The sequence below is a fragment of the Pseudopipra pipra genome, chromosome 7, assembly GCF_036250125.1.
Source record: "Pseudopipra pipra isolate bDixPip1 chromosome 7, bDixPip1.hap1, whole genome shotgun sequence".
Classification (NCBI taxonomy): domain Eukaryota; kingdom Metazoa; phylum Chordata; class Aves; order Passeriformes; family Pipridae; genus Pseudopipra; species Pseudopipra pipra.
Window position 1 is genome coordinate 8,145,952 of NC_087555.1, and position 25,679 is coordinate 8,171,630.

Consider the following 25,679-nt stretch of genomic DNA (forward strand, 5'->3'; position numbering starts at 1 on the left):
CAGGATTATCCCCATGTGCTGTGCTGAAGGGCACGAGACATTTCTGGAAGATGACTCCGCAGACTGCATGTATCGATTGTAATAGGAACCAAGCTGTGTCTCAGCTGCTGTCTGTAGTGGGGATGGGGACAACTCCTTAAGTGCATTGCACTCTCAAAGGAGTAAATGAGGAGATTTAAACTCCCTTCTTAATTTAGAGTTTTGAACCACTATGCTGTATGGCACAGGCAATGTATGAAAAGAAGCGCTAAGGCTGAATCTGTAATAACTGTAAATTTCAAGTCATCCTCGTAGGCAAATATGTACAGTGTATCTATCTGTGTCATCAGTCTGCAAGCACACAAGCAGTCTTGTTCATTTTGCACCTAGACGATGAAGTTTTGTTACGCTAGTTAGCTGCAGCTTAGTGTTCCAGAGCACTGGTCTAGATTCTCTGGTAACAGCTCTGCTAGCACACCAATTTGCATAACAGGAATTTTCTAAATTACAAAACTATACTGTTAACCTGAAAATTTGGTGTTTTCACTTGGCAGTTACTCAGCAAACTCCAAAACAAGTACTATTCTAAGAAGTGACTCCTACTGATGCTCCAGCAACACAGGGATGCCTAGAGAACAAAGAGCTTCAGCCTTTAGCTGGCAATAATTATGATACATATTTATCTTGAAATAAATTGGGATCCCAAAATCTTCAGTTCATGGTTTATATATAAATTATCCTAAATTTGTTGAACATTATAAGCATAACACTAGGATTGTTACACCTTTTGGAACTGTAGTCCAAATGATGAAATGGTGGTTAGTGGTTTTAGCAAATAGTGTCACAATACATATGCTGTAAGCAACTTCTTTTAAAAAGAATTGTGGTTAGCAGTAATCTAGACCAGACTTCTTATACAAGTTGTAGTAAAAACTGTTCCAAATAGTCACTGTTGTATAAATAATTGTAATAAAAATCACATTAGTAATGTACACATAATAAAAAAAAAAAAAAGGCCATGCCTTTAAAGACAAGTGAAGTAAGCTAGCTTAAAGGTATGGACTTGTTTTCAGAGGAACTGGGAACACTATGTTCTAACTAGACTGCCTAGAAAAGGTGAAAACATCCAAGAACCTGTTGGTTAAGTTATGGCCTTTTGTGTTCAGACAAACTCAGTGGTATTGTGCTTCACGGTTCAAATCATTTCTGATATGTTTTTGATTTGCCTGGCTTTAAACCTTGACTTACTCCTAATAGCTGATAAAACTGCATATTTTATGTTAATTGGCGTACTTTCTAAACCAAACCCACTTTATCTATTTAGATTAGCTTTGCCTTGTTATTGGGGCAGTTCTTGGTTGCTTTTTGCGATGTGGGCATGGAACTGCATTAAAGAAAAGTAGATAGTGAGTTTTAAAACTCCTAAGTTTTTTGCAAGGAAAATCTGTGACTTTTGAAGCCTTAAACTTAAATGGTAAGGTAATATACACTCACCTTAATGCACACTTTTTGTTTTTCAACGAGGCGATGTACGATTACCAAAACACCCCCGTATCTCTCATCTTTACAAACTCAAGGCTTGAGAAATTTTGATTTGGAATGAAGTTGACCTGTACAGCACTTCATATAGTGCTGTTTATCGTTGTACACCTAAGCAAAATCCAAGTTATTTTGTGTGTTACAAAATTATGTTTTATTGGTCTTAAGAGTCTTCAGCCTAAATGCCAAAATAATTATTGAGTGTCCGACTGTTCACTTAATAACTGAAGTACAGGGGACAGAAGCACGTTGACTGAATCACCAGTTGTGCCAACATTTTTTTAAAGCCGAGGCAGTAGAGCTTAGGCATTGGTAAGCTGTGATGACTATTTTTAATACCTCTCAAATAAGAAAAAAAACATTCCCACTCAATCTGAGGGTGGCAAAATAGTTCAGGCTTATTTTTAATGTGTGATGAACTACAAAACTGTTTTGTTTTTCCAGCTTCTGCACAATCCTGCCTTTCCCTGTCCAGTTATTCCCCAGTTCACAGAAGCCCCTCAGGCAGATGCTCAGAGGCGAGGGCTCCACCTGCAGCCAGTCTCTGCATGCTGAGGGTCATGTGCTGTCCTTCCCTTAGCTCTCCTGCAGGAGGGAAGGGTGTTCACAAACCTGGATGTGCCAGGCATGTGCTGGAAAGACACCTCCAGCATCTCTGCTGAGGAGCTGAGGCTGTCTCTGTTTCGTGGCTGTGGTTGATGAGCGAGGAGCCCCGGGCTCGGTCCTGGAGCGGGAGCGATGAGGCGGAGGCGGCGCAGTGCCCACGCAGGATGCAGGATGCAGTCACAGCGGGAGGGAGTGCTCGCCAGCTCTGCCTCTCAGCAGCAGGCGTGAAAAGCAACATCCTTGGCCTACTCTGAGGAGCTTGTGTGCTGTTCTCATCCGGACCGTTCAGTGCTAAATGCAGAGCGTGTTGGTGTTGAGTTCAGAAAGAGTTTGCTGGGAGGCGATGGGTTTTTGGGGGGAGTGAGAAGGGTAGGAGGGGATTCATTCTTGCTTGTGAAATGACAAAATGACGTAGATATCTCTGATACAAGTCTGGATTTTATGACCTTTGTGCTGCCTTCATTGTGGCAGTAAGGACACTGCTGAGAGATATAAATGCTTTAATTGCCTGCAGCTTGTGAAATCAGGACTGTATTCCAAAGGCCCTGGGCCGCTACTGAAGGCAGAAGGAATCTGGCAGAGAGACTTGTCTTCCTATGGACTGTGTCTCAAGAAGAGTAGTGAGGTCATCTTAGAGGGAGAAAGAGCTATTGCCAGACTGCAGAAGGAGTTGTGCTGTCTCCCTGTGGCTTGGTTGCCAGTATCTCATCACCAAACACTGATTTGTACTTCGCAGACATTTCTCGGGGGATTTTGTTTTTCTCCATGTGCTCCAGCTGATGAGTGCAGTGGCTCAGATGTTGTGTTGGGACACTCTGGGCCTGGTACTCTTGACAGTGTTTTCTCTCTGCAGGTGTCACACACGCAGCTATATGGGCAGCTTGTATTTCGTACCTCAGCGCGGCTGTGCCTCCGGAGCTGAGGACGTCGGCCCAGGGAATCCTGCAGGGTCTCCACTTGGGTCTAGGTAGAGGATGTGGAGCCATGGTTGGAGGAGTTTTGGTCAATTACTTTGGTAAGGACAAACTGTATTGAAAAATTTCATTTTATTTATTTGGTTTTACTGAACTATCGGCTTTAAACTTATTTATGCTTTAGGTATTGTTATACTTTAAAGTGTAGTACACTTTTTATGAATCACAGTCATAGAACTGCTCAGGCTAGAGAGGGTCCTGAAATCTCCAGTCCAGGCCCCTGATCAAAGCAAGGTCAGCACTGCATTCAGACCACAGTGCTTATGGCTTTGTCCTGTCAGTGTTGCAGGTTCATTAAATATGCCTAGATATCTTTAGTATTGTGAAAGCAAATCTCCAGCCTGATCCATAAGTAAGATGAATGAATCCTTTGTGAGAGAATAGGTTGATGCTGTAAAGCCTCTCGATGAACAAATGAGAATCTAATTACTTGGTTAAAAATCCTTTGCAAAAATTCTTGGTTGAAGCAGTGTTGGGGGAGGAAAATGTAGTGAAACAAGCTAATAAGAGTCTACATGGGCAATATATAGCCAGGGAGCACATAATGCTGACTCACTTTATTAAGTAAGTAGGTTCTCAATTTAGAAAAAAAATACATCTCATTACAGGTCCTGCTGCCACATTCAGAGGAATAGGGATGGCTTGTTTAGTGATTCTGCTTCTGTTTGCCCTGATCCAGTGGCTGTTGGTTCCTGATGAAGAAGAAGGTAAATGTTCATGTCACTGAGTCGCTACAAAACTAGAGCTAGTGAAAAAAGATCTCTCTGAAGCTGCTTCTGCAGCTTTCATTGTGTATGTTTGGTGTCTTGACTCAGATTTTAACAAAAGAGTTTGTTTTCAAGTGGGGAGTTTTTTCCTGAACAATGAAGAAACTGATGTGCTGCTGCTGTAAGAAGGGCAGCACAGAGTTCTTGAATGTTGATAGAAGGAAAACATGATGTATTTTTCTGCCTGTACATCCTCTCAGTTCTGGGAATCCCTTAGGTTGGTCTTTACAGCTGTACTGAGTCATTACAGTTGCATCCGTTCTTTAAGGTCACCTCGATCCCACTCTGTGCTCTCATGTTCTACCAGTTGAAGCCACCAGCCAGAAACTGTAGAGATGGCTTTCACAGGACACAAACTTCTATGGGTTTTTTAAACCTGAGATATCCCCCCTCTGGTGGAACTTGAACTTTTTAATCTCTACCTTTATTAATATAAAGGCTAACCAGAAATAAAATACTTGGTGCAAACTTAAGGAACTAGCATAAATAAGATTCTTACAAAGACAACAAAACTCTGGCAAGTTCTGAAAGGTCATGAATTTTTGATCTGTTTTTACCCAGATATTACTTTCCAGTATGAGCTTTGAGTATGACAAGGAAGTTTTTTTTAGCTGAAATATTAAATTAATTCCCCTTGACTAGTTATCAAGTTCCCTGTACTGAAGTGTTCAAATATTTATTTTGCTAGTATTTCTTCACCTCTGCTCAAATAATAAGGGCAAAAAAATGGAAAGCGAAAGGGGTATTTGCTGCTTCAGTTTCCCATCAGCATTTACTTAATTACATGTGAACCTACAAAAGACCAGGGTGTTCATAGTGGCCTTATTCTGTTTGTTTCTGTCTTTGGGTTTCGTTAAATACTCGCCACCCATCTGAACAGTGTGTGTGTTAATTTTAAGCGTGACAGTAATTAGGTTGCTTTCACGCAGACCAGTTGGGTGAGTAAAATGAAGCATGTGGTCAAGTGTGTGCAGGATTAGTCTCTTCATTTCTTCGCTCCTAGGGAACACCCAGCCCTTGCTTAAAATATCCAGTACTATCTAGGCATTTGTAAACCAAATACGATTTTATAATTTTGAAAAAAAAAAAAAAAAATTACTTTTAATTGGTAAAATATTTTTATTTGGAAAAATATTTTTTTCAAACTTTACATAATGTGTTGTTTACAGAGAGCATAGCTATTACTGAAAACATCCCTCAGTTTCTAACAATCTGCTTAATTACTTTTTGTATGGAAATACTCTGGCTCTCTGAAGCTTTAAAGCACATTGTGTGGGGTCATGACAGTCGTTTTGTGAATGACATTTCAAGACAGTTATGAAAACTATTACAGTTTATTGGAAGACCTCAGATGTAAAGGTCTCTTCGGAGGATTTCTTCCTTTATCTGAAACTCTTTGACAGATACTTCGTCTCCTTCATTGTGTCACTATCCTTGTTCTTTTCTCATGAACTGTATAACTCCATAGTAACTATGAAGGGATGTTATTTCCTTAACAAAAAAAGGTGGTGAAGATGCAGAACAGTTTTTTCATTCAGATCAGTATGTTTAGAAGTTTTAAGATCAGCGATGATGATGTTGGCCATGTCTCTTCACTGGCTTCCTGTTTGAAGCCAGTGTTTAATTATGAGTATAGGTAAGTTGTAAGATGCAGGCTTTATGCAGAGAAAGAAGTTTGCTACAACTCTAGAAGACTTATTTTCAATTTGCATGTAACATGAAAATTACTTCTTCCATGTAATGTGAAAACAGGAATTTCTAGTGGCTAGCTGAGAACAAAAGGACTGTTCCACACTCCTCAGCCCTGCAGTGTGGGCAGACATCTGACATCCCTCAGTGGCACAGCCCCTGAGCCTGTGAGGCAACAGCCACGTTGCATGTCCCTGACTAGACTGTGGTGTGTGGCTCCTGGCTGCTTTCAGGGTGGTGATGACCATAGTGTGAAAGCAAGAAACACTTTGTGTTCATTGTCTGCATCAGGGGTTTTTTTTTTTTTAGCTTGTTGGCCTTGCCAGTGATTATTTTGTTTTAAACTTCAGAAAAGACAATGCTGGCAGAAAGGATCCCAGTGCCTTCCAGTCCTGTTCCCATAGCAACTATTGACCTTGTACAACAGCAGTCGGAAGATATCATGCCTCGGACTGAGTCCAGACTTCCTCTAAAGAAAACTAAACACCAAGAAGAGCAGGAGGATGTGAACAAGCCTGCCTGGGGCATCAGCTCTTCTCCGTGGGTCACCTTAGCTTATGCTGTCTACCAGATAAAAGAGATGGTTAAACTATCCAAAACCAATCCAGCTCCTGAGAATCAGCCTTTGCAGGTAATCTTTTAATGTGCAGGAAGCACTTTTTAGATGCTTGAACACTGTATAGCTATGTAAATCTGTTATTACCTGGAAGGTATTTTCTGTCAGCTTGTAATAAAGCTGGACTTGTGACACAGTAGTTAAGATACTGCATGAAGTAGAGTTGTTTTCTATGTATAATACAGCAGGAATAACTATTTCTTGCAAGTTTTATCTTTCTGAAGATGGGAGGAGAGGAAGAGACATAGAAAGAGGCTTTGTTTTATGGACTCAGATATGCTTGAATTCCCTTAAAATTTACATTTCTTTTCATATTAGTTGGAATGTGTGAGTTATGCATTTTGCAAAATTTACAATGTGATAATTGAACATGAAGATGCACAGCTGATTAACAGACTGTAAAATGATTTTTATTTAGTTTTGCTTCCTTGGGTGATGCTGTCAAACATCTGCATGGTTGCAGAAATAGGTGTTTCAGACAACTCCTGATGGGATACAGAGCCTTCTTTTCACATAAAGTTAATCTCTTTTTTATCTAGAGTACCGCCACATAAGAGCCATCTCAGATAAGACTTAACATGTCTGATGGCTGGTGCTTACTTTACACCATTCCCCTTCTGTCCAGTCTCACCCAAGAAATGCTGTAATAGCTTCATCAGTGGTTGGATATGCTTGGATCTTGAACTTGTAATGCTCTGGCCCTGCCTTTCAGACTGGAGCTGAAGCAAAGTAGGGAAGCACTGTCCATGGAAGTTCTAGAACAGCATGGTCACTGTCAAAACCACTGTGTTTACTGGTCTGGAAGGAGTGGGTGAGGTTCTTTCTCATGCACCCGGTAGGCGTAAACACAGAAATGCTTCTTCCATAATTGCTGTCTTTAGAAATGGGTAATTTGGGATATGAGTGTGAATCAGCAGAGCAGAGCGTGTAGGAATTTCACCTGGTCAGCGATCTCCTGCCTTCCTTACTTGACTTTATTCTTGAAAATATGTTACAGCCTTGTCTGCTTTAGGTTGGCTGGGTTTTTTGGTTGGTTTTGACCTTCCCAGAGTCAAAGAGTTTTTTAGTAGTGATACTGAAGATAGCAAAAGGTCTCATGATATCACAAGGACATCAAAGTTTAATTGCCCAGTTTAATTGCCCAGTTTCCCACTGTAAACGTCCTCAGGGTCTTGGTTAGTGTAAGCTGCCCCCTGATGAAGCAGAGAAGTCACATAGAACGTAGGCAATTTACACTGCAGGAAAATACTGTTTTGCAGGTATGTGGTGTCTGAGAGTGACTTATCCAACACTACTGAACAGCACCCAGCCCCTTCCCTGAGAACTGTGAAGAGGCCAGAAGGGCTTTAGTGGCTCTATGGCACATGATCTCTTCATTATTCTTTTCTTCCTGTAAAAATACAGTGCTGATATAAAAGCACTTCATGTGCCAAAATTTAATGCACCACATTGTATCATTTACTTCATCACCTCCATTCTCCAAAATCTCTTATCCCTGTTTCAGGTGCCCCAAGATGACAGACTTGCTCCAGTATATTTCAGGTTTTGTACTCAGTCGTTTATTTTAGGCTGATGATATTAAAATACTGAAACTAGGAAAAAAGGCTGCCCAACTTTCTTATTAAATTTGTTAAATATCTTCCTTAAAATGAAAATGAATCATTTGGAAGGAGGGTCAGTGCACAGAGAACTAGTGACGAAAATTATTCCTTCTTATTCCATTAAGATTTTGGATTGATTTTGCTTCTGCTTGCTTAGACTCCTTCAAACAAAGGGACATGCTGGCCATAATTTCTATGCTTCAATGCAAAACAAGTAATCATAGGTAGTGTATCACCTTCTAATGAAATGTATTAGCACGAGCATTGGCTGTTTCAGTCCTGGGGAATGTAACCAGTGTTCAGATGTGCACATGTTCCCTGGTAAGGCCTGTTTGAGGAGATGGGATGGAATTGTACATCAGTACTGCAAATGTTCTGCCAGTGAGACAGTCTGAACAGTATCTTGGGTGGGGAGGGACCTATTGAGAAAAGCTGTATTTAAGGAGCATGAAAAAAAGTTATAGACTTGCTTGGTCAAAAGAATTATCTTGTCTAAACACTTTGAAGTCCAGTTTATTGTTTTTTTCCCCTTGAAACACAACAAGTTTGTTTTTTGCATGCTTCTTGGGAAAGTGCAGTTAGGAAAAGAGATGGAAGGTAAGCTACTGTCTGCTTGCTGTTACTGTCATCTGGATTTAAATATACTGTTTTTGCTTTGCTGCTTTAAGTTTGATTTGTTATGTTGCGGGCGTTCAAGTAAGTGCTTTGTGAATTTCCAGCAGTGCCTGAATGCATCTGGGGGGTGTGCCAGTGGGGACAGTGTCCTGAGTGCTTATGTTGACTTTTTCCATGCAATCCTTTCCCCTCTCTTTAGAAAATCAATGAGAATTGCAGTGCTTCATCAGCCAGCTCAGCAAGACAACCCCAAAATCCGACAGATTCTGGGCAGTCCGGAAATTGTTCAGCACCAACACCTACAGCAACATCAGATTCCCAAGTAGATGGCAGCCGTGTTGTGTCGGATCATGATGCTCAGCCTGCTGCTGCAGGGCCCTGAGATGCACTCATCTTATCAAATCCAGTGCATGGAATTCTGCTTCTCACCTGGGAAACGCTGGAGTAGGAGCTCAAAAGTAGGACTTCCTTCATCTTAACAATCATAATGTGATGCAGTGCAAGCTTTTAACTATATAAAGAATATTCATATGACTACACAGAGCAACATGAGCAGGGAAGCCAAAAGTTCAGAATTCTTGAGGGAAGTGATGTTGGCCAGATAGAATGGTAGGAAGAATTCTTGGCTGCTTTGCTAAAGCTGAGTCAAGTGCTATGAGATTTCTTTGCAATCTATAGAAAAAAAAGTTCACTCCTCACTTGCTGAGGCACAGAGTGTCTGGCTTGATTGGGTAATTTTCTTCTTTGAACTTATTCCCAAATAAAAATGAAGAGACTTTTTAAGAGAGAAACTGAGTTTCCCTGAATAGTCTATTAGAAAATACCAGATCCAATAATTATAGAAGTGTCACAAAACTGTTTTTGTAAAGATTTCTCAGAAACAGAGTAGGTTTAGGAAGCGTATCTTAATGTTATGGTGATGGATTAAGTAAACCGCACACATATTCAAAGAATATGTTTTTGAAGCCGAATTTCTCTTGTTTGAGATAAAGGTTTAGTTCTGCAAAGAAAAGGTTTTGAACTGGCATTTTAGTGAAACACAAAAGGTGGAGGAAGGCTTCTGAAGTTACTCTCAGCACTTGCAGCCGTGCAGTTGGGCATAGGTTGTGTGTGTTTGGGCAGTTTTAGGTTTGATGTTGTATTGAGACAAGAATCTTTGATCAAGATTGCACAGCCTGAGATTGATCAGGGGTTTTGATGGACATGCAGTCTTCTTGGGTTTTTATTTCATCATCTATACAAGGGTTTATTTAATGCAGTGTAGTTACTATTGTTATTTATTAAGAAAACAGCAAGCTTTAAGTGCCTAGGGAAGGTGGGGGGTGGTAGGGAGGAATCACCTTAAAATCTTAATGTTTAGAATTATAGGGGCAAAGTAGTTGATGCAGAAATCAAGTAGAGTGAGTCTCAGGAGGAAGCAAATGTAACTCAGTTGCAGTATGTTTAGGAAGTTACTTTGCCCAATGTCACGACACTGGAGGACTTTGGATTATGTTTTGTTATGCTTCTCAGTACTAACTGCAGCCAGCTTGCGTGCTGGTGCATGGTGAACATTGCTGCTGGAGGGAAATCCTCGGGCTCAGGGAGGAGTCAGGAGGGGTTTAGTCAGGATAGTGTTTTGGCCCATTTTCTTAGATTAACAGCTTGTTCCTGGGGGATTCTGAGCACTCAGCTCCCAAAGGACTGAGGGAGCCCTGCTCAGCTGCCCTCCTTGAAGTCACATGTGCGTGAAGTGTCAGGCCTTCCGTGAGGAAGGTGTGTGCTGTGGGAGTGTGCAGGGAGCCGGAGGCAAGGCCAGCAGACGAGGGGTAGGGAGAGGAAGATGGCAGCAGCTGAGCAGGAAAGGGGGTGCACAGGTTCACCCACTCTGACATCTGGTGAGCTTGACTGAAGGGGTGTCCCGTAGCTGTGCTTTAACTGTGCTTTTAGAACAACCCACGTTCTGGCAGTGCCTGGGACCAACACCACAGACAATAAAAAGAAACATCAATGACTAGCCACTAGTTACTTTTTTTGCACTTGAACCTAAATGTACTGTACTCACGTAAATCCTCATGACTTGTCTAAGTGTCCTTTAAAATAAGAAATGTATTTATTTTATGTTTGTATAAGTTGGGGGAGAACTAAAGACTGAACAGGTGACAGGAGAGAAGGATGCTAAAAATCATCTTGAGGCTAACCAACCATTTGTTGAGTTCATGCTGTACGGTGTTACCTCAGCTGCTACTGCATAGCACCTGGATTGTGAAGTGAAGAGCTTGTAGACTGTGTTTACACTTCAGAATTGTGTATTTGAAATGCCTGCTCTTTCTGGAATTGTATAGTCATTCTATGTTGCAAAATGGACGTGTACATCTGGATTTTGATATTTGTGGAACTCTAAAAACTGTGGTAAGAAATATAAAATATCCATAACATATTTAACAGTATCAACCTGAACTTTTATTTCATTTGCTCGTATTACAGCGTCAGCAGTGAACATAACCACCTGAACTGAAAACAGTTCAATGATAATGATAAGGTCAGTGGAGGATACTGGACCAAGAGCCTGGGAACTCCTGTGTTAAAGCAGTGTTTCATAATAAAATCTGACTGTAGGCACTAATTCCCTTCTATGGGTTGCAGGAATGTGAGGGATGCACACTAATGTGCATCATAAAGTGGTTGGTATGGAAGTGTGCAGGGCATCATTGTAAACACCGTGAAACAGAAGATAAATGTAGCATCCTTTGTTAAGGAAGAAAGGCTTTTTTAACAGGGCAGTGGATTAACATCTAGATTCTCTTCCCAGATTTTCTGGCTGAACAGTGGACAGTACTTAACAACTGTGTTTCAGTAAGCCTGTGTCATCTGCACATATCACAGGAGCACTGTGCAAGTGAACTGTCAGCAAAGGGCTTCAGTGACAGCAGCTGGTTTGGGTGGGTTTTGTTTATGAAGTGCTTCCAGTGTTGGAACAGGCTTGTGAGGATTTTTAAGGTTAGTATTAGATATCCACTAAAGCAGCCATCATCTTTCCCATGTTGCTGCATTTCAGTAGTGCATGCATTTAGTAGTTTCCTGCTCTACTTTGGATAGTATTTACCCATCCCTGCCAAATGATGGATCTCACAACTACACAAAACATGAGTTGATTTTAATTTCTTTTTAATTTTTCCTTGTTGAAGTAGGTGTACCTGGTATTGATCTAAATAATTTAGAAAAAGGGACAGTGTCTGAAAACATGTAATTGCCTGAACTGGGGGAGCTGTTCCATTTAATATATTGCTTAGGTAAAATACTACCTTGATGCATAATCTGGGCTATTGTATATAAATACATATTATGTACTTATATCATACAAATATGTACTTATGTACCCCCATATTATGGAAGGAAAATCATTACCACCTCAGTAAAGAGAAGACATCCAGAAAAACTGTGTGTTTAAGCTTGGACAAATCTGATTCTCCCCCTTGGCCTCAAATTGCATGGATGGGAGTTCTTGGCTATGAAGTGCACTGAAAAAACACCTGTGTACTTAAAAACCTGCAAAAAAACATTTAACAGTGACATCTCTTCAAGTATCCTTTGGATAATCTCTAATAATTTTAAGTACTCCATTTTAACAATGGTGACACAGACAAAGGTAAAATACATCTAATTTAGTCTACTATGCCATCAAAGATAATGAGGCTTTCCTCCATTTTTGCAACAGCTTGTTGCTAGTGCCAGAGCCTCCATCCAAGCCTGACTTCCCGAGTGTGGATGGCAATTTAGCTGTGGATTTGGTAGCAGCAGCCTCTCTTTAGGGGTGAGTCTTGCTGCTAGTGGCCTTCCTGAACAGAACTCCTGCTCTGTTTTTGAATGTTATGGACTTAACAGTGAGTATATTTTGGATCACCTGCTTGACTGGGCTTCTGTCTGCTAAACATGCTCCAGATTCTGCATAGGTCCTTACCCATTTATGGCACTAAAGGGTGTGAGGTGTCTCTTTACTGTCAAGTGGACTGTTTGTTCCTTGTAAAATGAAGCAAGGTGAAGCAATATAAAGGAGGAAGAACCATGGAAGTAAGGCTTTTGAGCACCAACTCCGAGTCCTGTGTTATACAAAGGAGCTCTTGGAATATGGTATGGCTGCCACTAGAGGTAAGAGATTGTCTTCCTTGTGCAGCGATGGACAACGAGAAGCCAGGACAGCACATGCACTGCTGAAGTCACACTGCACCATGAGGCAGGTTACAAAGAACAGGTACCCCTTCTAAAGCAAATACATCCCAGTCTGACATACCCTTCTGGAGCACTGCTTCCTACTGCTGGCAATTCCTGGTGGGTTTGTAAGGTCAGACAGTGACAGAATTGATGGTCTTTTGTTTTCTGCAGTTTGGAAGACAGTAAAGGAAAACAGCAAGGTGAGAACGTAAGAATACAGGGATAGTCTAAAGAACAAAAGAAGGAAATGACCTCTGCAGGTGGATGAACTAAGGGCAGATGCTCTACTCCTCAGCCTAGGACTCTGTAATCCATAGGCTGAAAGACATTTGACTGCCTAAACTTCTCCCCCTGTTCTGTCTTCTCCTGCCCACACACCACCTGTGAGAAGTCCCACAGAGGGCTGAAGAAGGGGAGGTAGGAGCCAGGTATCATCCCTTGTTGTGCCAGGAATGACTTTCTGTTTCTTACTGAATGAGCAAACTACTGAGTACTCTGAGGGCAGTGGAGCTCTATGTGGCTTATCTTCATTCCTAATTACATGGTCACAGCAGCACTCTGGCCCTGCTGACAGCAGTTTCTCCAAGCAGCTGAAACAGTCTCAGCCTGTGTGGCCTTTTCTGGGCTGTTGAGAGGCCTGGAATGGGCAGAGCACCTGCCTGAGGTAAGGTGGCACTGAAAGTGAAGGCAGTAGTAAAAATACCTTTGGGGATGAAAATCCTCTCCTAAATCATCTGCACTGTTAGAGATGGAGAAGCAGAGGGCTGAAGAGAGAGGTTTAGCAGAAGTATCCACAGAAGAGGGAAGAACAGTATGTAAATAAACAAAGACATGGAAAGAACAAAATGCAGTATTAACTAGAGCAGAGAACAAGAACGGAGCAATACAGGCAGAGAGTGAAAAGTCAGGCAGGGTTTTGAGTAAGGGGAGCTTAAAAATGGAGAGGCAGAGTGAAGGTAACAGACAGCAAGCCCAGCCAGAAAAGCAAACCAACCTCGTTCAACTGCATTAACTCTATGAAAAGTCTCACAATAAACACAGTTTATCGGCACTCTAATGGCATTAATAAAAGTGTTGACACATAGTGTACTTAATAAAAGCAGAGTATTAAAAACTGGTTCTTCTCCCTCTAGTGCTCAGCACAGAGGACTTGAGGATGGAAAGAGACAAAACAGGTTCCCCGTTTCCTAGAGGTAGTATCCTTGGTAAAACAAGGCATCCTGGTGGGACAGGCTGCTGCCTGCCATGTTTGCTTCCCCAGTTAAAATACCAGTAGTATGAGATTCCTCTTCACTTGAACAGCCCCGATGGTTTCTCTGTTGCTCTAACCAGGTAACATCAGTGATACGGGAAATATTTTTTTAAAAAATCCTCATTTGTCCACCAGCAACCACAAGAAATAGCCAAGTGGGAGTTCTCAGTCTGTATCCTTCCTTTCTAGGACAAATGTGTTTTCCCTCTCTTTTTTTTTTTTTGTTATTTCCCAAAGCTCAGAGCAACTCAGTAGCATATGGAAATGAAATTTGTTTATGCCTTTCATCTTCATTCTCCTCATCTTCATGGATGGAATTGGCTGGATCATCCTGCTCAGGCCGTGCCCTTGTCTCAAAGAGCTGCTCCTCCAGGAAGGAGCTCCCAATGCCGTATTCCTCATCATGTGCCTTTGCTTCTGCAGGTGAGACGTGGGGAAATCCCAGAACAAAATCTGCAAACCTGCCACATTTTTAAAGGGAGAAGTGATCAGCTGAGAAATTTAAAAAAAAAAAAAAAAACAACCAACCAAAAAAACCAAAACCACAACTGTAAATGCTGGGGATACTGCTGTTTAAGCAGAAATGTTTTAAGGACATGCTTACAGGCAGTGCAGGTGAGGGGAAGTTGCAACAATGGATGGTAACGACCCTTCAGATTGATTTTCCTGCCTCATCTTTTCAGTCTTTTCTATAGAAGTAACTTTTGCTCTTCTGGAGGCCATCCTACAAGGTCTTGTGACTAAGAAAGAAGACCTAACTTCCATTTTCTCATCTTGTCAGTGCTAATGGGGTAATGCAGAGTAAGCATTTGTACAGCTGGATAGGTGGTACTTTAGCTTCTAAAAACAAATTAAAGCTTTAGCATATTTGAGACAAAGGCTGTAAGAACTCGAGTAAGTTGGTTTTGCAAATGAAAGGAAATATGGTGAGAACTCTGCATTCCTGTATTGCTGTGCAATCACCTTACTTCTGGTGCTACATGCACACTGTGGGCAAGCTGAGCTCAAGTCTTGCCAAGGAATTCCTGGAGCTACAAGCTGGGAATTCTGCAGCTGCTCCAAGTAAATGCCAAAGTGGAGGTCTGGCAGAAGAAAGGAAAAAATCAGCACTATCCCTACATTTCATTTGCCACAAATCCTGCTTTCAGTGGACAACTCCACTGAAGAGAGAGAATGGAACTGGAGGTTTCTGGCAGGCGTGTGGGAACAGACGGCAGTTCTGACACCTGGGTAAGTGTCGACAGCATCAGAGGAATGTATGAAAGAGGATACGCAGCTACATTCTGGAGTTCTGGTAAACTGATCAATAATTTGCATTTTAGACTTAACGTTTCTGTGAGATGAATGCTGTCACCTCGCTGTTCTTGGAACCTCTGTTAGTCTAAATGGGGAACAGCTTTGGGCTGGCTGGTTTACAGGTTTGCCTTGTGATGAACTGCCGTCTGATGCCTAATGGGAGCTTGACGGGGGGACTCAGCTTCAAATCTTTTGGTTCTCCTTTTTATTTTTGTATTCTTATCTAGTTAACAGTTTATAATAATTGTATTAACAAAGTGATGTCTAGAAAATGCATGTCTCCATTGTTTGTTTTGCGCATTTGGCAGTATTTGGTTGTACAATACTGCAGTAAGCTTTCACTTTTTTATTTCTATCATGCTAGAGAATGCAAGCAGCTTAGGAAGTAAGACTGTTTAACTGTAAATCTATAAGATCTGGCAGAAAGGCTGTCTCCATGCCCATGCAAGGAAGATTAAGGTTCTGAAACTGGTTTTACCTGGTCACTGATAAAAATCCAAGCTGGCTGGAGCTCCTTTAAAATTGTGACACTTGGTTCTGTGGCAAGAACTAAGACTTTGTGGCTGGCTAATATGTGAAATTCTATTTCTGACATCTTAAGTTTTGGGTTTGATGGGAAAACACTGTTATGATGATTAATTTTATATTCTGCAAGCTTTTCTGGCTTCATTTGTCTGACCCTTCCTGACCTATATTTGTCTTATACATGGCATAGCTCTTCCACCTGTTACACTTGCTAGGTGCAGGCATTGATTTCTTTCTCTGTATTCTTAGTCTTAGTGATACTGCAAGTAATAGGATTCCCTGACTGTCCAGGTTTGCAGTTGGAGAGCTTAACATAGGTAATATTTATGTATCTTCAGCCTGCCCAAATGTTACACCACAAAAAAAGTGCACTGCTCTAGAACCTGAAGGAAGGCCATTTCCCTGGTCAGAGAGCCAGCCACCAGCTCCTACAGCCAAACTGTAGGAGCTTACAGAGGCACTCCAGGAAGGCTGGAAGTTTTATGACTGTCATTTAGCTGTGAATGTCTGCAAACTCTCAAGAGTAATTTATGGTCAGGGAGGAACAAACAGGGATTTAATACCACCAGCAAATAGTACCCTTGGGAGGTGTGGCTGTGGTCTCGAGCAGGATATGCAAGATAAACTCACCTGGAACAGTGCCTGAAGTGGCATTTAGGTCTGCTGTGCAATGAGTTTCCTGTTTTAGAGGAGCCAGGTTTTCTTACCTGTGTGGGGACCGCAGTTTGGATACAGCTATCCATGAGGGGAAATCTGGGTTCCTGCAGAACGAGCGCAGCTCCTCCAGAGCCCTGATAGTTTCAGTTTCACCTTGTTCTCGATACTCCTCTTCAGTCAGGTATTTAAACACTAGCTTTTTTGATTTAAAGTGAGTCTTCATTTTTCTAGAAAGAAATGAAAACAACTGGTATTTCTAAAGTCTTCTGGCACATAATTATTATCTGCCCTTTTTCTCCATTACCTGCTGTTAACATGCATTAATAATTCTATCCTTTTAAAAGGACAAGCTACATTTTTGCATTTGAGTACGAGGAATGTAATGTGTGCTACCTCTTTACCCTAGGTCTTAGCTGAAGCTATAATATTTCACATAATTACATTTAATGAGCTTCAAATGGGCTTTGGATCAGGTCCTTATTGTGTATGCGTGGACTAAAATCTCCTAGAATTAAATAGATGGCTGCTTGTTCAGCCATTTTTAGGTGCAAAATGCAAAATGTGTCTGTGCAGAGACAGGGGCTGAATCAAAACCCAGTCTGCATATGTTCCTTTAAAGATAGGCGATGCTCTAAGCCTGTTGTGAGTTGTTCATGTTGTTTACTAGATTGCTTCCCTTAAATCTTGCTTTAAATTACAAAACTGAGTAGTCTGAGGCCAAAATGTTTACAATCTGATGGTTTTTTAGCTGCTGCGTAGCGATGTATAATATAATTAGATATAAATTAGAAAGTGTGCCATGTTCCGTTCCCTTCTGTTGACTGCTTTCAATTTAAATGTTGTGATGAGTTAAGATAAGCAAGGGCTGGATGCCCATAAAACTTTCAGCTCTGCATAAAAACACCTGCTCCAACAGCAGCATTCAACTTTCCTCCTTATTTCCCTCTAAAGCAAGAGAGAACTAGCCATTGTTCAGGTCAAATAGTAAGGGTCTTGCTGGCTCAAATAAAGCAAGATTCTGAGTTACTTTGATATATTTCCAGCTCTGAACTGTGTATCTGGCATCGTGGCCTCACAGTTCAGTGCTATGGCCTAGTGTTTTTAACAGAAAATCATTCTCCTAAGAGATCTCTGTAGAGCTGTATTTCTTTATAGAAGCATCAGTTCATGAAAGCCAAAAAAGAGAACCACATGATGAATAAACTCCAGCGTTTCAGGGTAAAACAGGTATGTTCTGTGAACTTGTGGCCACACCACACTGCTTTCAGAGTGTGCTGAACCTGCTTACGTCAGGTAACTATTGATGTTGTTTTTGAAACAGCTGGAGCTTCTCAGCTGCAGGCGAAAACTGGTCTACAAATGATAAATTCTACCTAAAATAAAAAAGTTTCAACTCAGTCCTCAATTCAACATGTAGAAAGAACACAGGAGCAAAGCAGTATGTTCCTCAAAGGGAAAAAATGTGTAAAAAAACTAAAACCCAAATAATTTGGGCTTTATTATTTTGTTTATGGCAGTTTTAGCCTTTGCCTCTTTGCAATTCTCTGTGGTTCAGCAGAGTCCACAGCTACAGAACAGACTGCACTAAGGACTCTGAACCTGGATGCCATCACTGAAAATAAAAAACAGATGTAAACTGGTAGGGCTTTTTATAAATCTTCATCTGAGTGTTGCATTTGTGATAAAATGTGCTTCAAGTCCAAGGCTGAGCAAACATGTTGTTCCCGTATTGCTGATGAAAATACTTAGAGAACTAAGGTTCTCTAAGAGAACTAAGCAGTTTCCATTCCAAATGGCACAATGTAAATGGGGCCTAGGAATAGAGGGGAATGTCTCCTAGTTCTAATAGATTGCTGCCACGAAACAGAGAGTTAGGTACATCTCAGGTAATAACCTTGGAAAACTAAATGGAAAACATTCTTTTTGTGGACATGTGGTTTTAGTCTCTGAACTCTGCTCCAAGTTACTTTTGAACAGCTGCTTCCTCGGTGATGGTACTGTTTTATTCCATAAGATTCCATACAAGTTACCTGCAGGTTCTCTCACTACATGTGAAGCCAAGGCACTACTGCTGCAGTCTAATCAACCAGACAGAAATGTTCTGATTACCATATGCTGCAGACTAAAAGGTGCTACATTTGTCCTTAAGTGCACAGTCACGTTTCTCCATCATCCATAAAACAAAACTCATGCTTAGAACTGACAAACAGAAAGTAATTCCTGTCTCTCAGGGCCTTAAACCTTTTCTATTGCAGTTTTACATTTGGCAAAAATATGAACAAGTACTAGGGATTCCTAAATCATTACTGAAGTGTAGAGGTTTTTTTCATTATCAGCCTCCAATATTTCCTGGTGATCCCGGGACCTGGACATTCACAAATAGATACAAACCTGGCTATATAACAAGCAGCACCAAGGGGATAACACAGGCCTTTGGAGCAGAGGCTGACTGCTATCACTGCATATGCAACTTGAGGTATGGTGACACCACAGTAAATCAAGACAAAAGCTGTTAATTGCAGCGTCCACGTGAACAAGGTTATGCTGAGTTCAGTGGTGAGTGGCCCGTGCTGATGGCAAATGGCAAAGCTGGTGATCCCAACAGCCAGAAAATACCCTGCAGGAACAGAAAAGTAGGACATGGAGAATAAGATGCAAACTACCCAATAAAGTTCATCAGTTTGCTTCACAAAGCTTGCAACTGCTGTGAAGTACAGCTCGAATCTTGGGTTGTCTTATAGATACCTGCATTGTTTTATGTGCTTTGTATTTCCAAGGTGTGCAGAGGTCACAAGGTGATCTATGAACAGCCTTTAGCTAATGCTGTGACCTGCACACTAATTCTCCTCATGTGACAAGGTCGAGGCAGATGCAGGATCAATAGGTTTGTCAGCCCCTGCAGCCACCTCCAGTTGGCAATTTATGCATCCAGGTTCCACATGTAGTGAAGTACAAAGCAGAGGAGCTGCCCTTTTGCTCTTACAGGAGAAGTATGTAATGGCAAATCAATGAACAAGTAATACAGGCAAAATCTGCTCTTAAAACTTCTAGTCCACTACATCAAACTCTTTATTTAATGATACAATGTAAGTGCTCATTTGAGTGGATTAGGAACCTCTGGAATATCTCAACATCTGTAGCTTAGGAGAAAAATGTACTCCATAAGTGAGTCACTTTTCTTTTTTATGGGCAGGTATTCATCCAACCACTAAATTAAACCAAAATCTGCAACACATTTTTTGATAATTTTCTTACCCAACAGGTAGTTTCTGTGTTCAGACCACAACCACTGCATATTCTCTTTGAAGCAGTAAATAAAATAGAGAGAGGCCATCCAGCAGCCACTCATTAGGATCCAGAAGGTACTGTGCTGAAAATAAACAAAAAAAAGCATAAAAAAACCCTTTAAAAAAATCAAAAAATTTCAGGTCAGAATCAGGATCATTATTTGCAAAGGAACTCAGAAGCAAGAGCAGATGTGATATTCTTTAGACCTACAGGGCTTATGATTCACACTAAGACTTCCCTTACACAGCCCCCTGCACGCTAAAACAATATCAAAGTGGAGCAACTGCATCTCTATTTGTGTATCATGTCCCAGTGTCACAGTATAAGCCTATTCCTGTGTATTACCAATTAATAGATCTCAGTAATATTAAGGGAATGTACAGGCTTTGTAAAAGTAAAGGATAAATTCACATCTGCCTTGCAATGAATTGCCTTTGGTGAATGGAAGAGAATCTGTCCCCGTTGCCACTAAAACTGTATTTTTATTTAGATTAATTCACAGATTCAAAAGTAAGCTTAGCTCCAGTCCAGTAAAAATAATTTATGTTTCAGAATCAACATCTTGTACATCAACAATCTTCAGTTTAAACCCAGGAGGAAGCTAACTAGAACTTGATTCTGACCTAACTATATTTACTTGATGCAAGCAATCCTCCAGTCATTGCAGTGCAGCCACAAAACCAGAACAAGGTCAGAATCTGGCTCTGTACTCTCACTTCCTATATTATGATAACTATTATTATTTTGTTTTATAAATGTAGATTTACCCTTGGAATAAACCTTTTAAGTGTCAACAGGACAAGGACTAGCAAAGCAAGAACACCCAGTATTATTCCAGAAAGGTAAAAGAATTTGGTACTCCTGTAAAGAGAACAAGAGAGAATATGGTGAGAAGTGTAATTTGTAATTGGTTAAGATGCCAACATTTGTAAAAACAGCAGTGATCTTCAATAAGAACTTAACACAGCTGAAAGTTAGAGTTGTACTTATATGGTTAACAGGCCCAGTTCAGATATTAAATCTGTGGAAGGAAAAATCCCCAACAGATGCTAAAGGTCACTGGAGTTGTTATAAGGTAGGAAACTGTGCTGGGCTTTTTTAAAGCTCACACTATTTCTGATTTCGTTGATCTCCTAGTCTTTCATTATTTCATTTTCTTCTATCTACCAATATGGTTCTGTACTGCATGAGAGGTTTTATTTTAATTTAGAATGTAAAAAACCCTCCACAAACCCACAGGCTTTTTTTCTAAGCCTGTTTATTATAAAGCCTGACTTACTAATTCACAGTTAACACTATAAAACCTGCTGCTGCTCTGCTTGTTTTAGAGGTGCCTCCTGACAATTATTTTGTGACTCATTTTGCTTTGAAGTCATGGGCCACGTATTTTGCTATAACAATTAAGTATCCTCCCTTACATGCTATGCAAAACGTGATGGGGAAAGGGTGGCACAAAAGTGGAAGCAGAAGAGGCCCCAGATGGCTTCATCTTAAGCATTTCTCCCCAGGAAGGCATCGTTGCTAATGTGCAGCATTATTTAGCATTCAGCTAACCTCACTGGTCTACAAAAGGGAGAGAGGGTTCTTCTGAATCCACACAGCTGCTCACTGTCTTGGTGTCACCCAGTGCAGGAAGCTTGGATACCAAAACCCTAACACAGCTAAGTGATTAATGGAGTGCAGCACTCCGAGGTGTGTCACAATCTGTCCAAACACAAACGGTATGAAGAAGTTTTAAATATATGTTCAGTTCCTTATTTCACTTTCCCAAAGAACCGTCTCTTTAGCTTAGCAAACAGACCAAAGATGCACAGGCTTTGGGACAGAAGGTCAAAAGCAGCTTGTACTTACCTGCTCAGGCTGTTTGCAAAATGGAACAGAAAAATTCCAGCTACAAACAAAAACAAGAGCTTTCCATCTAGCACTAAAAAAAGGAGGAAAAAAATAGAAATTGACTTTAGACTAGTTCAATCTGAATTGCTGATTAAATAAAATATCAACAGAAAAGTCCCAAGCTTCTTACAGCAGAGGTGGCACATCCAGTAGCATTGGCAATACCAAGCTATCTGTAATCTAAACTGAAAGCTTTGGTACTTACTTTCTCGTTTCACCCTCACAGTGTACGGTACAGTTTTGAAGGGCTGTATTTTGAAACAAACATCCTCTCCATATTGTTTTATGCTCATGGAAGTTTCTGTACATGTCTCTGGCTTCCAGAGGATTTGAACAGCACATGCAGCAAACTCAAAAACAGTTTCTGAATTCCGACAGTTGCTTTTTTCTGAAATAGGCTCAAACCTGAACTTTTCTCTGCTGTTAACTTTTACCTGGAAACAAAGAACAGAATACACAGAGAAGTAGCTCAGAATCACTAAAAGGTTTTGTTTTTCTGAGCTGTATAGCATATAAGCCATACATGTGGTAATGAAGATCAATCTTAGTTGTTTAATATTGGTTATTTACATTATGCAAAGATTAACCATTTACAATTAATCACCTTACAAGGTGATTTAGAGAACTCATCAGCAGCAAAGTTCAGTGGAGAGGCCTCAATCCATCCAAAAGCTCACTGAGTTTGGATGACACTTGCCCACACACAAATTTCTAACAAACCCAGTAATATCTGACACAGTGAGTGTGTCACAACTGCATTTTCTCTTCAGATGTACACATTTCATAAAGGTGTTTGGTGATAAGCAACAGCATTTGTTGCAGAGGTTAACAGAAGTCCATCAGTGGAAAAGGTGTGCAATAAATAATATCATAACGCTGCATTTTTACCATGGTCTGACCTATACACCATTGAAACTACTAATTACAGAGAGATGCTGCTCTGATCTTGCTAACTGACCGTGCACTTTGCTGGTAGAAGCTCACATGAAATGTGCTGCATATCTGAATGATCCCCACATGGCCTCTTACCTGAAGAGTTGACCACAGGTACTGTAAGTGAATGGTTCTGTTTTGCACATAGCAGTAACAGTTTTCATCCTGTTTCTCGATGACATCCATTTCCTGCAATAAGCTACAGTTTCTTCCTGGGGAGGAGAGAGCAAAGACGTTAATTTTAAGCATGAATCAAGTTCAAATGTATCATTTTAGTCCATTCCATTGTTATATATGCTGAAACAAGTTCAATGTGATTTAGATGAAAATTCAAATTAGAATTCTAATCAAGTAATTTAGGCTCCAAAATAAACTGCTACACCTTTGAAGGAAAAAAAAAAAAACCACACAGAAAAATTGTATTCCAGAAACTCTTGGCTTTGATATCAGTGTTTTGATGGCACTGGAATTGGGCCTCTGGGCCAAATTCACTGCTGGCACGAGTGGGCATAACTCCAGTGGAGTTGCTTGTACCAGTGGTGAATGCAACTGTGGGAGTCTGAGCAGGTAAACAGGCTTACATATTAAAATAGTCACTGAGCACATGACACGGCTGCTGAGTGCAGAAATCATCCTCCTCTCCCTCGGAAATGTTCCTAATGTTAAATAACGCAACTTTTCTTTTTAAAACTTTTTTTTTTTCCTGACATAGTCCAGCCATGGCATATAACAAGGGAACTGCACTGATAGCTCACATTGAATTAGGGATGCTATTTGTTCTAACCCTCCTGAAACCTTAATGAGCCCCTGTGATCTTCAGAATTAAGGTTGCACTTTTGAGCAGAAATGGACCTAAAGAATTTACAGAGCAAACTTTGAATAACATACATTCCGATCCATATACATGTGTAAAGTATACCCCACAGTGCATTACTGCAGTGTCCCAGGAACATAATTAAAGAGAAGAATAAAGGAAATAATTACAGATCTGAAGAGAGGGACTCATCTGGCTTACTGAATAAAAAAATGTAGGTCTAAGCCAAGCTCGGTAATAACTGCTAACACACAGTCATACACTCAGAGCAGCAAAATGAGTATGTGCAAACAGTCTCAATCTGGACAAGGAGATATTGTTTGCAGGTGAAAACCTGGTGTGTCTCTATAAGGAAGCTGAAATTAGGCTAAATTATATTTTAATCAATTTAATTAAGCCAATGAAAAATACCATGGATGTTCTTTCGTAAGTTTATTACAGCATTCCAGAATTAGTGTTCACACATGATCCTGCTAAATTGGTTTAACCTGAAAATTTGGGCATTTTTATTGTGGAAAAATTAACCATCTGATTAATTGTCATCCATGGCAAATCCAGTGGGAGGGAACACAACCACTCAGACAAGGGCTGGCTGTACCTTTAGACAGGCACTTCCACAAAGGTCATCAGATGAAGTTGCAAAAGGATTCATTTGTCGCTGAGGTGCTGCCGACTGATGCAGCAAGGTGGCGAGGCTGGGCACTACCCAGGGCTAAAACCAAGATAATCCAGTAACAGGAAATGGCAGTACCCTCCCAGAAGGACAAAACACAGCCCAGAGTGCCCACGCCTTCCCTGCAGGGTGTCTTAGGATTTTCTGCCACTAGGGATAAGCTATCCATCCACGTCAGAAGCAAGGTCATCCATATGATGACTAGCAAGTATTTTCTTTCTCCCCTTCGTTTTAAGCAATTTTACTTGAGAAAAATAATCTGCTTGAAACATTACATCAGCTCCATAGAGTGAAACAATCATGTTCCAAAAGGAAAGATGCTTCTGAATAGGTGACTCTTGAGATGGCGGGGAATTTTATCTACTGTGGGGACATACAGGTGAGGTAACTCTCAAATTCTGAGATTACAAAAAAAGAAATTTGAAATTATGAGCAATCAGCGTCTGCTGCAGAATCCGGTGGATGCCCAAGGCTCAGGACGTCAACGCACGGAGGAAGCAGCTTCTCGAGTTCCGTACTGCTACTAAAACTGAGCACAACAGCCTTCAGGGTTTTGACTGCCCTCAAATATGTTAATAAAAGATCAGTTCTGCATCAAATTCCCCTGACCCTGAGAAGGCCAGACGGAGTCGCACAGACAGCGAGCTCCCAGCCCCGCCGCTGGGGCGGGACGGACGCGCCCGCCCTCTGTGCCCCGGGAGGCTCTTTGTCCCTGCGGCCCTGCCCACCCGTCCCACCGGGGACCACAAGGCACAGTCCTGTGGAAACTGAACTGCGAGGGAACAACAGGAGCACAGGGCAAAGCGCCTCAGGGCCGCGGCCGCCCCGATCCCCCGCAGCTCCCGGCGGGGCGCAGCCCCCCCGACCGCCGGGCAGCGCCATGTTGGGCGGGAGCGGGACCCGCGGGGGCCGAGGGAAGCCGGGGAGCGGAGCGTGTCCCCCGCTCCCTGTCACCAAAGGGACGGCGCTGGAGAACCCCCCAGCCTGCGACCACCCGCTCTGCCCCGCGCAGCCCCGCGGGCGGGAGGGGACGGGCAGTACCTGCTGGCGGCGCCTCCCCGCTGCCCGCGGCCGCCCCGGGCAGCGCCAGCCGGAGGAGGAGGAGGAGCAGCCCCGGCCCCGGCCGGGCCCGGCAGCGGGGCGGCCGCGCCGGACCCATGCGGCGGCCACCGGTGCCGCCTCGCCCCTCCCGGCCAGCGAGGGCGGGGAAGGGGCGGTGCGGCCCCGCCGGCTGCGCCCCCCGCAGCGCCGCGATCGGCCCGGGGCTGCGGCTCCGCCCGTGTGTCCCAAACATGTCCCAAACATGTCCCAGACATGTCCCAAACATGTCCCAAACATGTCCCAAACGCCTCGGGGGGGCGGGACGGCCCGTCTGGGGTGTGACCCCCACCTTCGGCTTCTCGTAGGTCTCTGCCTTAAAGGCTTCCGTGGGGCTGGGAGGGTGCGCTTGGAAAGAAGGGGGGAAACCATCGAATGCAACAGCTCAGCGAAAGCGTGTCCTGGGATTGTGGTCCCATCAGCCCAGCTGACCCACAGCGTTGGCTGCCTGGTCAAGGTGTAGACTGGTTCCAAACCAAAGGCTGACGTGAACAGCTGGTGACACTTCCAAACCTCAACCAAGACGCCCGAACGGGACAGTGAATTCTGGCCTCCTTGTGCACCCTGTTCCCCAGCCCCTTCCCCGCCCAGCCCGAGGGAGAGGCCAGCTCAGGTCACCAGGGTGCCGGCAACCAGCGGTGGCTGAGTCAGACCCTGAGCAACACACATGGAT

General features: G+C 42.2%; 2 protein-coding genes across 6 annotated transcripts in view; one reads left to right on the top strand and one right to left on the bottom strand.

Moving 5' to 3' along the window:
- Positions 1 to 10,805, top strand: part of MFSD6 (major facilitator superfamily domain containing 6) — a 28,362-nt gene extending 17,557 nt beyond the window's left edge. For 2 of the 5 annotated variants that reach the window (XM_064660463.1, XM_064660462.1), the window contains 4 exons: positions 2,978 to 3,139; positions 3,707 to 3,805; positions 5,905 to 6,185; positions 8,586 to 10,805. In XM_064660463.1, the coding sequence (XP_064516533.1) occupies positions 2,978 to 3,139; positions 3,707 to 3,805; positions 5,905 to 6,185; positions 8,586 to 8,768 (725 nt within the window). In that variant the 3' untranslated portion in view covers positions 8,769 to 10,805. Of the gene's footprint in view, positions 1 to 2,977; positions 3,140 to 3,706; positions 3,806 to 5,904; positions 6,186 to 8,316; positions 8,369 to 8,585 lie in introns of all 5 variants that reach the window. The other 3 variants (XM_064660464.1, XM_064660465.1, XM_064660466.1) reach the window with 3 other exon arrangements.
- NEMP2 (nuclear envelope integral membrane protein 2) lies at positions 10,806 to 25,117 on the bottom strand. The gene is made up of 9 exons (XM_064660470.1): positions 24,950 to 25,117; positions 22,518 to 22,633; positions 21,694 to 21,922; positions 21,447 to 21,519; positions 20,363 to 20,456; positions 19,563 to 19,677; positions 18,699 to 18,924; positions 16,358 to 16,534; positions 10,806 to 14,290 (listed from the first exon to the last, which is right to left on the bottom strand). The coding sequence occupies exons 1-9, from the start codon at positions 25,065 to 25,067 to the stop codon at positions 14,068 to 14,070; spliced, it is 1,371 nt and encodes a 456-aa protein (XP_064516540.1). The 5' UTR covers positions 25,068 to 25,117; the 3' UTR covers positions 10,806 to 14,067.
- Positions 25,118 to 25,679: the final 562 nt, after the last annotated feature.

Coding starts and splice junctions, on each gene's coding strand:
- NEMP2 (XM_064660470.1), bottom strand. CDS start 25,067: ATGGGTCCGGCGCGGCCGCCCCGCTGCCGGGCCCGGCCGGGGCCGGGG. Junction 22,634..24,949: donor CGGGGAGGCGCCGCCAGCAG/GTACTGCCCGTC, acceptor TCTCCTCCCCAG/GAAGAAACTGTAGCTTATTG. Junction 18,925..19,562: donor ACACAGAAACTACCTGTTGG/GTAAGAAAATTA, acceptor CTGTTCCTGCAG/GGTATTTTCTGGCTGTTGGG.